The following is a 14918-nucleotide window of genomic DNA, read 5'->3' on the forward strand; positions in this document are numbered from 1 at the left end:
ATTTAAACAAAAATAATTTTTAATTTCAAATTTTTAATTTTTAAAAGCCAAACGGCACCATTTGCTTTATATTTGTTTTCAAACATTGAGTCCTAAAACGACTTCGTTTCCCTTACTTAAGCGAAACGGCGTCGTTTTATATATGTATAATTTTTTTAAAAAAAAAAAAATTATCAGTTCAGTCGATTCAACGATCCGATCCAGGATCAAACTGGGACCAAATCGCTGGACATTATTTTTGGCAAATTCAACCGCTCGCCGACCGGTTCTACATCAGTTTCGATCGGTTCCGAGCTCCAGCAACCTATTTGGGTCGGTTTCGATCGATTCTTCGGTTTCTTGTACAACCTTAATAAAATAAATGAATAGTAAGATTGAGGGGGCAAACCCATTGGTTCATTTAGCATTTTTCCTAAAACATTTTAACTCAAACCATGTCATTATAATTCACAAACCATCTCAACTCATCTAATATTTTAATTCAAACCATGTCACTATAATTCACAAATCATCTCAAACCATCTCATTTCAACTCAATATCTAGATTGTGTTTTGAGAAATGAGAAATGAAAATTTGAATAAAAATATCATAAAGTAAAATATTATTATAATATAATTTTTATTTTGAGATTTGAAAAAATTTAATTATTTTTTGTATTTTATTTGTAAATTTGAAAAAATTGTAATGATTAAATCATAATTAAATGTAAAAATTGAAGAATTGAAATTAAAAAGTATTTTTATTTGTGATGTTTGGATATTGAGATGAGATGAAAATATCTCTCTATCCAAAAGAGTCAAGAGACCTTAGTTTTTACTATCAATAGAGCAATATGACCATAATAAACATTCTCTTTATCGATTGATTCTAACAAGAAAAAAAAAAACATCAAATTCTGCTAACTATTACCATTAACACACCAATATAACGAAGCTTACAGTTGATGTAACTCTATAAAAAAAAATGTACCAAATTAATTACAGGATCGCTCCCTCGTCCCAACATCTCTCCAACTCCAAATCCGCTTAGCTCAGCAAGTTTGAGCACTCGCAATTAAGCTCGATCCCTTTAGAGGATCATACAGCTGATCGAGCAAGGTTCAGTCTCACAAGAATAAACAAAATGGCGTCAGAAACCTTGATGATGTTTTGAAGAATAAGCATGCCACTTGGGTCACTATCACAAATCAAGCAGTTCTTTTTTTTTTTTTTTTTTTTTTCCTTTTGTACATCCAAAATCAACTAAAACTACCCCTCAAATGGTTGGGGTCCTACTCTTGTTTCTCATGCCAGCATGATAATCTCTCTGATTTTTGCAAATTACGTGATATAATAATGGGGCAGGACGTCGGGAACCTTACAAGAAGATTGGAATCATCCAGCAAGATATTTAACCAGAGTCTTTAGGATCATTCCTCATTTTCCCAAGTTCTGTCAATTGGGCAGTTTGTTGGTATTCACTGCTTGAGACAGATGGGTGCAGTGCAGATTCGCTGCTAGGTCCGCTGCTCTCACTAGTGCCATGCTGTTGGCTTTCTAGTGCCATCTTTCTGAATTTCTCCATGTCCTGCTTATATTGGCTACTGTCATAATCAGTGCTTTCATAAGAACCAAAAGCTCTGCTGTGCCCAGGTTTGATTCCATCATTTAGATCATCCAGAGAAAGGTTTCCTTCCAAAGCTCGAACTATCTGCTTTTATATCAATAATGGTAATAGGGTTACACCATCATGGAGAAAAAAGATTTCGTACTGGTTCCATAAATGTATTGGTGATTTTGAACATAAAAAGGTCAATAAAGCCACAAGTTTGTACTATATTCAATATATTTTACCAAGTCAATGACAGGTAAAAATTTAGCAATACAAGTAGATGGGCTACACTGTTCAAAGACAGAAAGGACCCCAGGTGGTTCATCTGCAATTTTGAACTTTGTTAATAAGACAGAGAATCAATTATTTCAATATTTGACGTTGGTGGATTTACCTGGCTCATTCTTGGCCGATACCGTGCTGAATGACGTACACAAGCAGCAGCACAGGCAACCATTCGAGCCATTTCACTAGAGTTGTAATCATTCTGCAACCTTGGATCAACAAGAGCATCAAAGTTGCCAACTTCCAAAGCATGCATGAGCAAAGGCCTTGCCTAAATTCCATAACAGCAAATTTTAATTTTCCCATGCAACATAAGCTTTTCTATTAAGAATACCCCACTATTGCAATTAGAACACCTAAAAGACATGAAGACACACTTAGCCTCGTTTGGTTATACAGATTAGATGAGATAAGATAAAAGTTGAAAGTTAAATAAAATATTGTTAAAATATTATTTTTTAGTATTATTTTTGTTTTGGAATTTTAAAAAGTTGAATTGTTTATTATATTTAGTGTGAAAATCTGAAAAAGTTGTAATGATTAGATAAGATGAGATGGTTAGTGAAAACAAACCAAGCCGGGGATGCTTGGAGACTAAGATGAGATGAAAATTTAGTGAATAGTAGTAACTAGAAAGATGGTTTGTGACTACTAGTGAGATAGTTTGAGTCAAGTATTTATTGAGTTTTGGGAAATGAAAGAGAAAAAGTTGAATAAAAAATGTTATTGTTAGAAGATAATTTTTTAATATTATTTTTGTTTTGAAATTTGAAAAAGTTGAATTGTTTTTTGTTTGAAAGTTTGTATAAGTGATAATGACTATTTTGAAAGTATTTGTGTTTAAATTATGTTTGGGAAGGAAATGAGATGGGATGAGATGGAAATTATTTCCAAACATCCCTAAGAATAATCCATATATCTGAATGTGCTGGAGGGCCTAATGAGTGTATGACTTTAGGACACTTTTTAAAATAATAAAGAAGCAACGACACATGTTAGATACCGCCTCTGATGCATATATGAAAGAATAGAAACCCCCAGCCATCACAGTATTTTAATGTGCTCGACAAAGTGGTTTGGTCCTTACCATTTCTATCGAAAGAGAGGGGGGGTGGGGGGGGGTGGGGGAGGTGGGGATAGTGTAAACCCCTTGTGATTTGGCTCATGTTAATATAATACCTGGGTTATTGACTTTTGGGGAATTTATGACGAAACCCACTTTTGTTTTTCAACTTTTTGACATTGACACTCCAGTTTTCAACTTTGGACGGAGGCCTTTACTTGAACAAGGCTAATCAACAAACAACAAACGCAGGTATAAAATTGAACTATTATGGTGCTTAATAAATAGCATACACACCCACTCAACCATGCTATCATCAGTGAAGGATTGAGTTTTATCAAGAGGTTGGCGTCCAGTAATCAACTCCAGAAGTACAACCCCAAAGGAGAAGACATCTGACTTGTCAGTGAGCTTTCCACTAGCAGCATACTCGGGGGCCAAGTAACTGCATTTGTTGAATACAAGATTCTTTCAAGGTATTCAGGAAAAAAAATCTAAAAGGTCAAAATAAAAAGTAGTAGTCAATTCATCACTGCTTTTTAGCATTTGAAATACTTCAAAACTCCATGGCAGCACCATAGCATTCTCTACAGAAGACATAGAAATGGATCTTACCCAAAAGATCCCATTACTCGAGTGGAGACATGAGTATCAGTATCCGCTGAAAACTTAGCAAGCCCGAAATCTGCAACCTGAATACAAGATCCAGTTATGAATTGCATCATTGGAGTTCATATTACAGAAGTACTCAAGTACCCAATAAAACAGAACTTTTTTCCATATACTTGGGTCATGCAGACAGAGCCTATGCAATTATAGGAGATGCAAACCCTTTTTATTTGTTGTGTTTAAAGGAAGAGGCAAAAGGAATCAAGAACTTTTTTTTATCATGGCAGCGTCTCCCCGGCTCATTTTGAAAGAAGCTAATCCTCTGAATCTAGAACTTCAGAAATTCAATTGCAGATGCAAACAGAGTAGCAAAATATCATAAGGGCACATACATATACAACCATATAGATATATACATACTTGAAATCAACCAGGAATCATATGAAAGCACCAATAAACCCTACCTTTGAGTCAAAGTTATAATCGAGAAGAATATTAGTTGCCTTGATGTCACGGTGTATGATCTTGGGCTGACCTGAAGATAAATTTATCTCAAAAGGAGAGTGGACTAGAATCCAGAGAAGATTCTTAAGGTTCGCAATGTGTAGATTGAAGAAAAAGGAAACTCACAGTCCTCATGCAGATATGCCAATCCTTTTGCAGACCCTAGAGCTATTTTCATTCTGGTTGGCCAGTCCATAGTCGGTCTCTCCTTTCCTGTAATTTTTCTCAAATGAAACGTCGAATAGTAGTTTGGAAGTACAGATAAAGTTACTAGATTCCCAATACAGAGAAATTTTTTGGACTCCCAAATCAGATTTTATCTCAATCGTTACAACACATTGTGATGCAACTTAATTTGCCATCAAACTCTTATGGTGATCAAACCCTATCTGAACACTGTTTGAAATTATTTTTTGATAAGTACAAATTTATTAATGTCAATAGGCATAGCCAAGTACACTAGATGTATACAAGAGAAAACACCTAGTTGGGATGCAAAAGAAAAAAGAACGGATAAACCCATCTAGGAAAATGAACCTAACAAAGCCCTAGCCCAAGCCCAAAGACGCGCCTGTCCCAAACCACCACCAGTGCACCAAGCCTATCCCACCACCAATTCCCCAACACACTCCTCAATACTTGTAAACTCCGAACGAGCCTACTAAAAATATACGACTAGATAACCACTGGATACGACTTGTCAAGTTGAATCACAAATCTGGCTATTTTCGACAGTTTTCCTTTTTCATATAGGGTTATTAAAATAGGTCAACACCACCTTAGTCATAGTTTGAGTCAAATCACATTTAAGTCAATATTCATTTTGAGGTCTATCACTAAAGAACTCTTTAGAAAATAAATTAACTTATGATATATATATATTTATATATATAGTTTAACTTATGATATATGATATTGCAAAAGATTTGTGTTATTTAGTTCCTCAGCAATTCAGCCATTCTTTCATCAACACTTTATTCCATTGGTCAATTGTAATATATCTTAATGGCCAGGACACTTGTGAGTTTCTTGTATCTCTTGATAATCATGCATAGGTGTTGCTTCTGCATATGTCCCATGTACTAGGGCTATGCGTGTTTCTTTCTCCTTTCTTTTTTTCTTTTTTTGATAGGTTGCCTATTTCATTCATCAATAAAAATAAAAATAAAAACAATTCAACCATTCTCTCTACAATCTCATAATTCTTGGTTGGCCCAAAAATGAATAATGATAACTTCTCTCCTTGAATCCACAAATATCACGCTCCCACAATCAAAACAATTGTAAAAATTAGAACCAACCATCGATGCACCATAACTATGCTTATGAAACTCCCCTCCTATAGAGATTCTTTTTTAGCAGCTCCCCTTCTATATGTATTATTTCGAGGAAAGGATAAATGTTTGCTCTATTCTTTTAGTGATAACGGAACAACTCTGTTTGAAACAATTTTTTTTATGACGGGGGAACCACCCCACGGTAGAGCCCTTAGGACTCACCCATGGAACCTAAACTCCAGGGGAGACTAGCACAGCAACCCACCACCATGGCCTCCCACTCAAACCGTAGTTTGATCTCAGGGGGAATTAAACCTGTGGCATGGGGCTCATGCACACAAGTTTGCCCTTACCACTTTGGGCTACCCACGGGTGGGCAACAACTCTGTTTGAAACAATATAAGAGGCATATCTATTCAACCCCCAAGAAGTACCAATATGAATTGGGGTGCGAGGTCGATCCCCTTTAATCTGTATATGCGTTCATTCTAATCATATGGAGGACATAAGTCATAAGCTATATCAAGAAATGGAAATTAACAAAACAAATATCCAAGATATAGAATGAAAAAACAAAAAATAATCACCAAAAGGACTTACCATGTAGATGAAAATACATGGTGTAATTTGGGACAAACTCATAAACAAGCATTCTCTGTGCCCCAGCAATGCAGTATCCAACCAGTGAAACAAGGTGTTTGTGATGGACACGGCTAATGACCTCAACCTCTGCCCTAAACTCACGCTCCCCCTGTGAGCTGCCAGATTTCAGCTGCTTAATTGCAACCACTTTTCCATTAGGAAGGACTCCTTTATGTACATAACCAAAACCACCTTCACCAAGGAGGTTGGCATTGGAGAAAAAATTTGTTGCCGTGGCTAATTCTTCATATGAAAATGTAGTTTTTGAGAGACTTAAGGCATATCCAGGAGATGGTGGTGGGATAGGTTTCTCGGAGTCCAAACTGCTACTTACCAAAGAATGTGGAGGGGGAAGTGGGACTTGTGACAATTGGGGATTTGATGTGATTCCAGGGGGAGGAGTTGGCTTGGGAAGGAATGTCGCTAAATCATCCTTCGGTGGTGGAGCATTTTGTTGCCAATGCTGAGGTGGGCCACCAAAAGTCTCATCTGGAGAAACCAAGAGCACCAAGAAATTGAATTAGGAGACATGGGACAGGTGTAGGAAAAAGTGGAAGTTTCGCAAAAGACATCACCAAGATCATAACATTTTAAATTAGATGAAAATCATCTAGAAAATTGAAAGAATAATCTATCCAATTCAGTGAGACACATCATCCTACCAAAACCTATTGATGAACAGGGGGGAAAGAACATGAACAAAAAATGCAAATGTTTATTAGGCATGGTAGACACCATAGCAGGATCTTTGCAGTAATTAAACCTTCCATCATTGGTCTTGTACTACAAATCAAAAGCAAATTTAAGTAGTCCCATCTAGTCATGCCTTCATTTCACAAAGGAGTCACCAACCTTGCTTTTGTTGGATTTGCAAAACTCTCCTTAGATCAAGCTACCAAATTTACTGTGGATCATAATTTGACACTCAACTCCTAACACTCCTTCGAAATTTATTAACCATAATTACTGGTTTCAAATACAAAGAACTCTGACCCATAATAAAAATTTGCAAATGTTCAATTGGCAATTCTGTAGACATCATCCTCCCAAAACTTCTATCAACTGTATGATAGTTTTATTAGTTGGCCCATTTTAAAGGTTTCCACAATGTTCATAAAACAAAAAATAAAAATAAAAAAATATTAATTCACGTCACCTTTTTTTTATAATTAATAAAGCTTTAATTGATAAATTAGAGTCTGATCAAGTTCTGGCTGAAAATCATCTCTTTTTATGATCATCTTCGCTTCAAAGTTGAGGTAAACGAATGTTGAACACTACACCTGGCGCATAAACCACAATTTTGTAGACTGCAATTTCTTGCATTTATGGTTGCATTATACACTCATCCCCCGAGATTTGAAGTCCCCACATAGCTTTCAGTGACAGTTGCCATAGATTCATGCAGATTGGCTAAGAAAAGTTGGGATAGAATTCTTGCTATGGTGGACTCAGAACATCAAGGAGAAAATGCCTAAATTACTTATCGGGTCTATCCAAGTCTGTATCTAACACTTGCTTTGTGTACACATTTTAATATATATATATATATATGCAAGTGTTTATACATATATATATATATATATATATATATATATATATAAGAAATGATAGTTCCCTGATGTGAGTCATTACCTATATATCGATAACACCATTATGCTAAATAAGAGAGAGGAGGAAGTAAACTTTGAGACCAAATGGAGTGATTGACTCCAAAAGCCCAATGGAACAACAAATTACTATATGCATGTATGAATCCGTTATGTGCATGTTGAAGTCCACTGATGGGTAGGGGCTGCACACATGAGAGGTAAATCAGTAAAAAGTAGGTGCTAGAAGGCTACGATCAAACGTAGAACTATGAGGTGCACCGTAAGTTTCATAAAGCTATGCATCAATTTAAACTGAATTGGCAATGTTTTGGATTGATGTTGTCAACCCCTGTGGTTAGGCAATGGCACTTGCATGTCGCAAGCACTTTATCAATTCATTCGCCAACCATAATCCCTGTTCCATTCAGAACACAAAAGCGAGTTCCATGATTAGGTTATTCCCGTGACAATGCCCCGGTCCAAAACTCTATTTCAGTTTGAGAACTAATCCAAGATTGATATCCAAAACACAAACAAATAAATCTATTACATGCAAATCAGGAAAGATCTTTTACATGGCGTTTCAAGGCCAAGTTAGAAAATCCCTATGACGACGGGATTATAAATTATAATAGTCCATCGATTGAACTTCCCGGAAAAACAAACTGAACTTAGAAAAACCGATTTTTAATAGCCTCTACAGAAAATCTAATAATCCAAAAAATCAAATAAGCCAAAACTTTGGAACTATAAATAAAAACAAATCAATTAAACTACAAATTTACAAAAAATAACAAATAACCAAAAAAAATAAGAACCTCACTTTTAGCGCCCTGTGGAGGACCATCAGACTCATTATTATCACCTCGTCTCCTCCTCCCCCTCCTCCTACGGCAAATGACGAAAAATCCCACAGCCACAAGCACAATCAACCCTCCTATCACTATCCCCACTACCAGCCCTACCAGCGCCCCCTTAGGCAATCCCCCGTCCGAAGGCGGAGGCGACGGCAGAGATAATCCGGTAGTCGGGGCCGGAGGCGGAGGCGGAGAGCTTGAAGGAACATCCGGAGAGCTGGAGACAGGCGTCGGAGACGGCGGAGAGGTAGCGTTGGTCATTTCTGACGGAGTAGAGGGCGAAGGAGCTGTCGAGGACATCGCCAGCGACAGGTAGGTTTTCGACTCCGCCGAGGATTTTTGTGCTCGTTCCGAAAGCACAGTGAACGGGTGTGTGTCTGAAAAGCACTGGGGAGTGAAGAAAGAAAAGGCGAGTAATTGGCGTTCACATGGTTGGGTGAAGAAGAGGAAGTATGCGTGGGTGGGGCCGACTTTGATACAAGATCACATCTACGTTGTCGTTTTGATAAGCTAATCGGCCTCTTTCCATTGCTTTTGCGCTTTGCCTTCGCGATATTTCTGCCCTTTGTCTGTCCAACGTGACATATTTCCTGAACGCCCCATGACGATGTTGCAAATCTAACTTGCAAACTCACTTCTGCCACGTGTGTAAACGCTGTTTACTAACCGTATGAAGATGACATAAATTGGTTAAGTTGCTGCCAGTAAGATATGAGATGATTTTAAATAAAAATTAAAAATTAAATAAAATATTATTTTTTAATTTTATTATTATTTTTAAATTTTAAAAAATTAAATTATTTATTATATTTTATATAAAAATCTATAAAATTTATAATAATGATATAAGATAAAATCTTTTCTATATTCAAACAATGCCTAAGTCTTAACACGACTCTAGTTAATTACTTGGGTTGATTTGATAGGGTAATTAATTAAAGTTAACTAGGTCTTATTTTATAGATATATAATTAATTAGCAATCCAATGATCTTGAAATCATTATTTTGCTATGATGAAGGTATAAATTAATTAATTAGTGGTGGTAATTTTTTTTATCACAATTGCTACAGCTATAAAAATATTTCATAAAAGTAAATTTAAAAATTGAAATGACTTTATGTAATATATTAAATTTACTTTATAATAAAATTAATTTCATAATTCAACGTATCACATGAAGTACGTCAGTTTATAAATTTATTTTGTAAAATTTTTTTATAGTTAAAATATTTATTTGTCAAGAGCCTAATAGCCTGATGGTATATGATCCGATTCTCCAAATAAAAAATCTGAATTTAAAACCCCTCACCCTTTGTATAAAAATAAATAAAAAGTATGATCTACAAATAATAGTAACATAAGAAAGTAAAATATAATTTATTTATTTAAAAAAAACAAGATAAGATGTGATACGAGGCTGCCTTGTTAAAGAAACCATTACATGGGTTTCTTGAGTTCCACACTATAAGATCTATGCTCAAAATGGAGCATACTTAAAAGAGACATACTAGAGACTAATACCGTGTTTATGTCGAAAGTGGCCGAACAGAAAATTATGGTTATGTTTGGATAGTAAGGTATTACGAGATATTATGTGAATAATAATAAAAGATAATAATAAAATAATGAATAGTAGTGAGGTTTATCTGAATATTCAAATTAGATCTAAAATAACTAATTAATGATATAATTAAAACTTTATTAAAATTATTATAAAAAATAATAATTTCTCATTCTTAAATAATGCGAAATTTCATACACAATTCAACCTTATCAGTTAAAATAGGTATCACATGTTTAGTTTATACAAGGACAAAATCAAGATTTGTTATTAAAAAGGATCGAGACAGTTTGTTATTACTAAATATCGGAACAATTTCCTTTCAATTTACAACACCGTAATGCTCGTATATTCTAAATGAATTATTGGCAGCAAGGTCCAAAGTTTCAAGACGACCTACTTTCCAAAGCACAGATCAAATACGCGTTAGGCGTTAAAATAAAACAGCCATTAAAGATTCACGAAGCGCTGGAAAAAATTTAAAAAAAAAAAACATTTTTCTTGAAAAAATTTAAAATCTTAAAAAATATCCATCATCAAGCAAAAACAAATTGAAAAGAAACATAATAATTCCAACACGTCAAAGTATAAATATTCAATTTCATCAGCTCACTGATTGTTATATATATAATATATTAGATATATTTATAATAAAAAAATAAAACCAGGGCCTTCGTTTGGTCTGATCTGCTAGCTTGAACATAATAATGAGATATATTACGTTTTACAATTTTGTTTATTTTGCTTGGGTCATGGGTGGAAAGTGCTGCAGCAGAGAGCCCTTCACAGCTAACTTCGGCCCGTTTAGATACATAAACCGTTTCGACATTTTATCTCATCTAATCATTATAATTTTAATAAATTTTTATATAAAATATAATAAATAATTTAATTTTTTCAAATTTCAAAATAATAATAATATTCTAACTAATAATATTTTATTAAACTTTTAATTTTATTTAAAATCATCTCATCTTATCTCACTATCCAGACCGACCTTCTTCAACCTTAATCCATAACCCTCATTAAATGATGGTTAATTAGGACAGCAACTTGGTCATGAGCTACATTTCCGAATGTTCTGCTTCCTAACAATTTCAACGCTGCGCGCGCGCATGCATGACTTTATTGCAGCTAGCGAAACGTACCTTTTGCTGTAGTCTTGCAACTTCGACATTAAATGTCTAATGATTTCGGCTTCTGATCAAAAGTTGCCTGTCGACTGTAGCACTAACTTGTAATATGTTACGTATGGTCCTTCATTATGTGCATATCTATTTTTTCGGTAGAAATGTTATGAACCTTAATGGCATGCTTAGGGGCACTTGTCAGTGTACATGCACACGGGAATGCAAAGGGGCGTTATATATTATCAACGAGGAAAATTATGCTAAATTTATTTTTAAAAAAAAATTTATAAAAAGTTTACTTTTCTATATCTCAGTTATTGATATTTTAAAAATCATTAAATTTTAAATTTTAAATTTGAATTTCAATAATAAAAAAAGAAACTAACAAAATAATTTTGTAAATAAAAGTGTAAGTATATATAACACTGTTTTATAAAAAATAAACCCATATTTAAAAAATTTAGATCCATGAGAGTTTTGCTTAGATGATAAGACATGCAAATACATGAGTTTCATTATATTTATTTTAAAAATTTTAAAAGTTGTATTATTTTTTATATTTTATTTAAAAATTTAGAAAAATTATAATAGTAGATAATATTTAGATAAAAAAATTTAAAATTAAAAAAATACTTTATATTTAAATTATATTTAAAAATAACTTTTTACATAAACAACTCGAAGAGCTGACTTTGTAAGAAAAAGATTGCAAGTGTGTTGCGGTGATGTGGTCCGTGGACCTCTCTGCATGAAAAAGAGGGTCCACAGTTTCTCCATCCAAGCCCGCCTGTCAATATTCGCTAAATGTGGTTCCATCATTGCTCCTCGTCGAGTTTGAAAGAGACTGAATGGGAAGCATGGAACTGCTCACTGCGGATCCCCCGCGCCTTCCTCGGTTTCTCCTAAAAAGAGATTTATGAATTTAATACAAATACGATATAAAATACGATATGATATTAATAAATTTGAGTTTGATGCTAATAAATTTGGATTAAAATGAGTTAATCTGTTAAGATATGATTTATTAAATGGTTAATTTGCTTAATACAAAATCAATCCGTTTTGTCTCATTTATATTTTATTTCAGAATTAAATTTTATTATTGTTAAGTTCTAATATTGATATTTCTCAGTATGGTTATGTTTTTATTATTTAGATTGTAATTTTAGACCTATGCTCATTGTAGGAGGATTTTCCCCTACCCAAAGCCTAGTCAAGCCCAGTCCAGGACGAAATGATACAGATCCAGCCCGCTAAGAGGATCCCATGTACATGACTTGTAGAAGGGACAGTGCAACAGAAGATAGGACTCGTCGAGACTCATTGGTCTGAGGTTCCTAAGATAATACCCAATCAACGAGTGCCAGCCCACATAGCAAGTGCAACGTGCAGAGTATCATCGATCTGCTGACAGAGAAAACATGAACAGACCAGAGGAAAACAGACCGAGGGGAGAAGGCTGGAGAACCACGCCGTATTTAATGGCTCTGTCGCCTGGGCGGCACGCCACATTAATGGAATTGTCGTAGGACCACGCTACATTTAAATATTCTAACAAAATGAACAGTACGAGGACTCTGAATCCCATAACGACAGAATTGATCTGCTCACCGAACTTCTAGTATAAATAAGTGATTCCAAATACGAGGATACTCTCTCTGACTTTTAAAGCTTCTTACTTATTTTACTACACTCTAAGAACACTTATTGACTTTGGCATCAGAGGCTCCCGGCTCCTAGGCTGCCCTCTCAAAGCCGTATTCATTTACATGACCCATTGTGAAGATCTGAGTTGTTGGAGTCTAGCTCAAGAGTGTGCGAAACATGACATCAATACTCATATTTGTTATTGTATGATTTGTAATATTAGTTTTATTATATGTTAAAATTTGAAAAATATTGATATATATTTTCTAAGATATTGTAGTTACTACTAAATATAGATTTTAACTTTTATGTGAAATTATATTAATCAGATTAAATGAGTTATGCGTGTTAGTTCAACCTATTTATATGAAACAGATTTAAATGGGTCTTATTATGGTTAATTTATTTCTAATTAGTTATAAAAATTAAAATGGGTAACACAACGCAACCCATTATCTAAATGGGTTGGGTTAGGATTTGGAAGTTTGACACATTTAGTTTAACAGGTCGAGTTCGAGTTGATCTGTATAGTCGAATGTTCATGGTTTGACATGATACGAACACAACCTAAAAATACGATTTGCCACCCCTTGAGTCCTACTTCCGCATTAGTTTTAAACAAAATATTATTTATAAATTTATTTATGGAAAATCCTACTCTTATCGAGAATACCTATCATAATGGGTGTCGATTGTATTTATTTTTTTACTTGGTGTATAAGTAAATGTTTTTAACCACCTTGTGAAATTTTTTCTTTTTAAAAAAAAATGTTAAAGATGTTTAAAAAAATGTATGAAAAAAAAAAAAACAAATAAATTTTTTTTACATGATTGGTGAGATTCTCGGTAGACGTAGCGGTCCCATTATTTATTAATACGACGATCATTTCACATCAACTAATATAAAACAATAATTATATTTTAAATTTCCTTTTATAAATTTAGCGGAGTCTACCACTAAAGAGTGGAATGGTGTATAATATATATATACATACCGATTTATAAATTGTAAAATTCTTAAAAACTTCATTCTAAACTTTTGTTTATAATTTATTTTAAAAAATTATTTATACAATTATAACGTGTGCAAGTCTTATATATCACATTAAAAAAAATAAATAAATTCGATACTAACTAAGGAAACATCACGTGTTGACATTGGAGACCCACCTTGACATCTAATTATGTAGGCAAGTAGCCCTCCAATATTATATGTGGAAAGATAAATCTCATAATCCAACGCTATCATAAAACTTTATTTAGCAAAATGTACGTGTATGGGTAATGCTATTTATTATTATTTGATATTTTTTAACATGATATTAAATAATTTAAAAGATATTTATTATTTATTTAATATCAAATTAAAATAATAAAAGATGATGATCGAAAGCACGATAGTTATTGAATGCTTATCCTTTTTCCTTTTATTTTGTAGGAGATTGCCTTCAAAAGATTACAATTTATAATATTTCATATCAACTCAAATATGAGTGTGAACCATGTTCGATCACTTATACAAGTCTCCAGCTTTTATCAATTAATGTCTAACTTAAATTTATAAACTCTTGAAAGTAAACAGAGTTTATTGGTTCCAGATCATTAATTGGTGTTAAGGATATGATGCAACTAATTAAATCTACTTATTTTTATTAGTTTAAGCTTGTGAGATAGGTGGTGTTGATGTCTTGTTTTGCATGCTCTTGGACTAGGCCCCGACGAATCGGGTCTTCAGAGTTGGGCCTTGATCGATGCTGCGTGTGGGTCCCCGACAGAGATCTGGTGCGGCTGTACGACGTCGATTTATACATCCTTGGTGATGAACAATATTTTAATGTAGAAAATAAAGAGATGAATACATAGATTTTACGTGGTTCGGCACTAGGCCTACGTCCACGAGGGTTTGCGGGAAAGATTTCACTGTAATAAACTTGTTTACAGTCTCTCATGGCCTCTCATTTCTCAATGTACAATGGAAGTTGTATAGCTATTTACTGGAAAATCAGTTCTCTCTGGAGCTCTCTAGATGAATAAGAAGTTTCCAAATCCGAATAAGTCGAAGTCGTCCCAAAAAGAGTGTGTGAAGGTGATCTAAAACCCAAGAGTCCAAGAGATGAAATGTGAAGAAGAGAAGAGTCCAGAAGTCTCTAATCCGTAG

The 14918-nt window shown here is 34.0% G+C and overlaps 1 protein-coding gene across 1 annotated transcript; it reads right to left on the reverse strand.

Moving 5' to 3' along the window:
- Positions 1 to 785: 785 nt before the first annotated feature.
- On the reverse strand, positions 786 to 8995 carry LOC121259047 (proline-rich receptor-like protein kinase PERK1). The gene is made up of 8 exons (XM_041160532.1): positions 8387 to 8995; positions 5930 to 6460; positions 4179 to 4265; positions 4013 to 4083; positions 3555 to 3631; positions 3237 to 3384; positions 1986 to 2147; positions 786 to 1690 (listed from the first exon to the last, which is right to left on the reverse strand). Exons 1-8 carry the CDS (start codon positions 8718 to 8720, stop codon positions 1391 to 1393), a joined length of 1710 nt encoding a protein of 569 aa, XP_041016466.1. The 5' UTR covers positions 8721 to 8995; the 3' UTR covers positions 786 to 1390.
- Between the last annotated feature and the right edge of the window lie 5923 nt (positions 8996 to 14918).

Source organism: Juglans microcarpa x Juglans regia, chromosome 1D, assembly GCF_004785595.1.
Source record: "Juglans microcarpa x Juglans regia isolate MS1-56 chromosome 1D, Jm3101_v1.0, whole genome shotgun sequence".
NCBI lineage: Eukaryota > Viridiplantae > Streptophyta > Magnoliopsida > Fagales > Juglandaceae > Juglans > Juglans microcarpa x Juglans regia.

Excerpts from the sequence above, each read along its gene's own strand:
- LOC121259047 (XM_041160532.1), bottom strand. The coding sequence starts at position 8,720 with ATGTCCTCGACAGCTCCTTCGCCCTCTACTCCGTCAGAAATGACCAAC. Across the intron at positions 6,461-8,386 it reads TCCTCCACAGGGCGCTAAAA|ATGAGACTTTTGGTGGCCCA; the intron begins GTGAGGTTCTTA and ends TGGTTTCTCCAG. Across the intron at positions 2,148-3,236 it reads ATGATAGCATGGTTGAGTGG|GCAAGGCCTTTGCTCATGCA; the intron begins GTGTGTATGCTA and ends TATGGAATTTAG.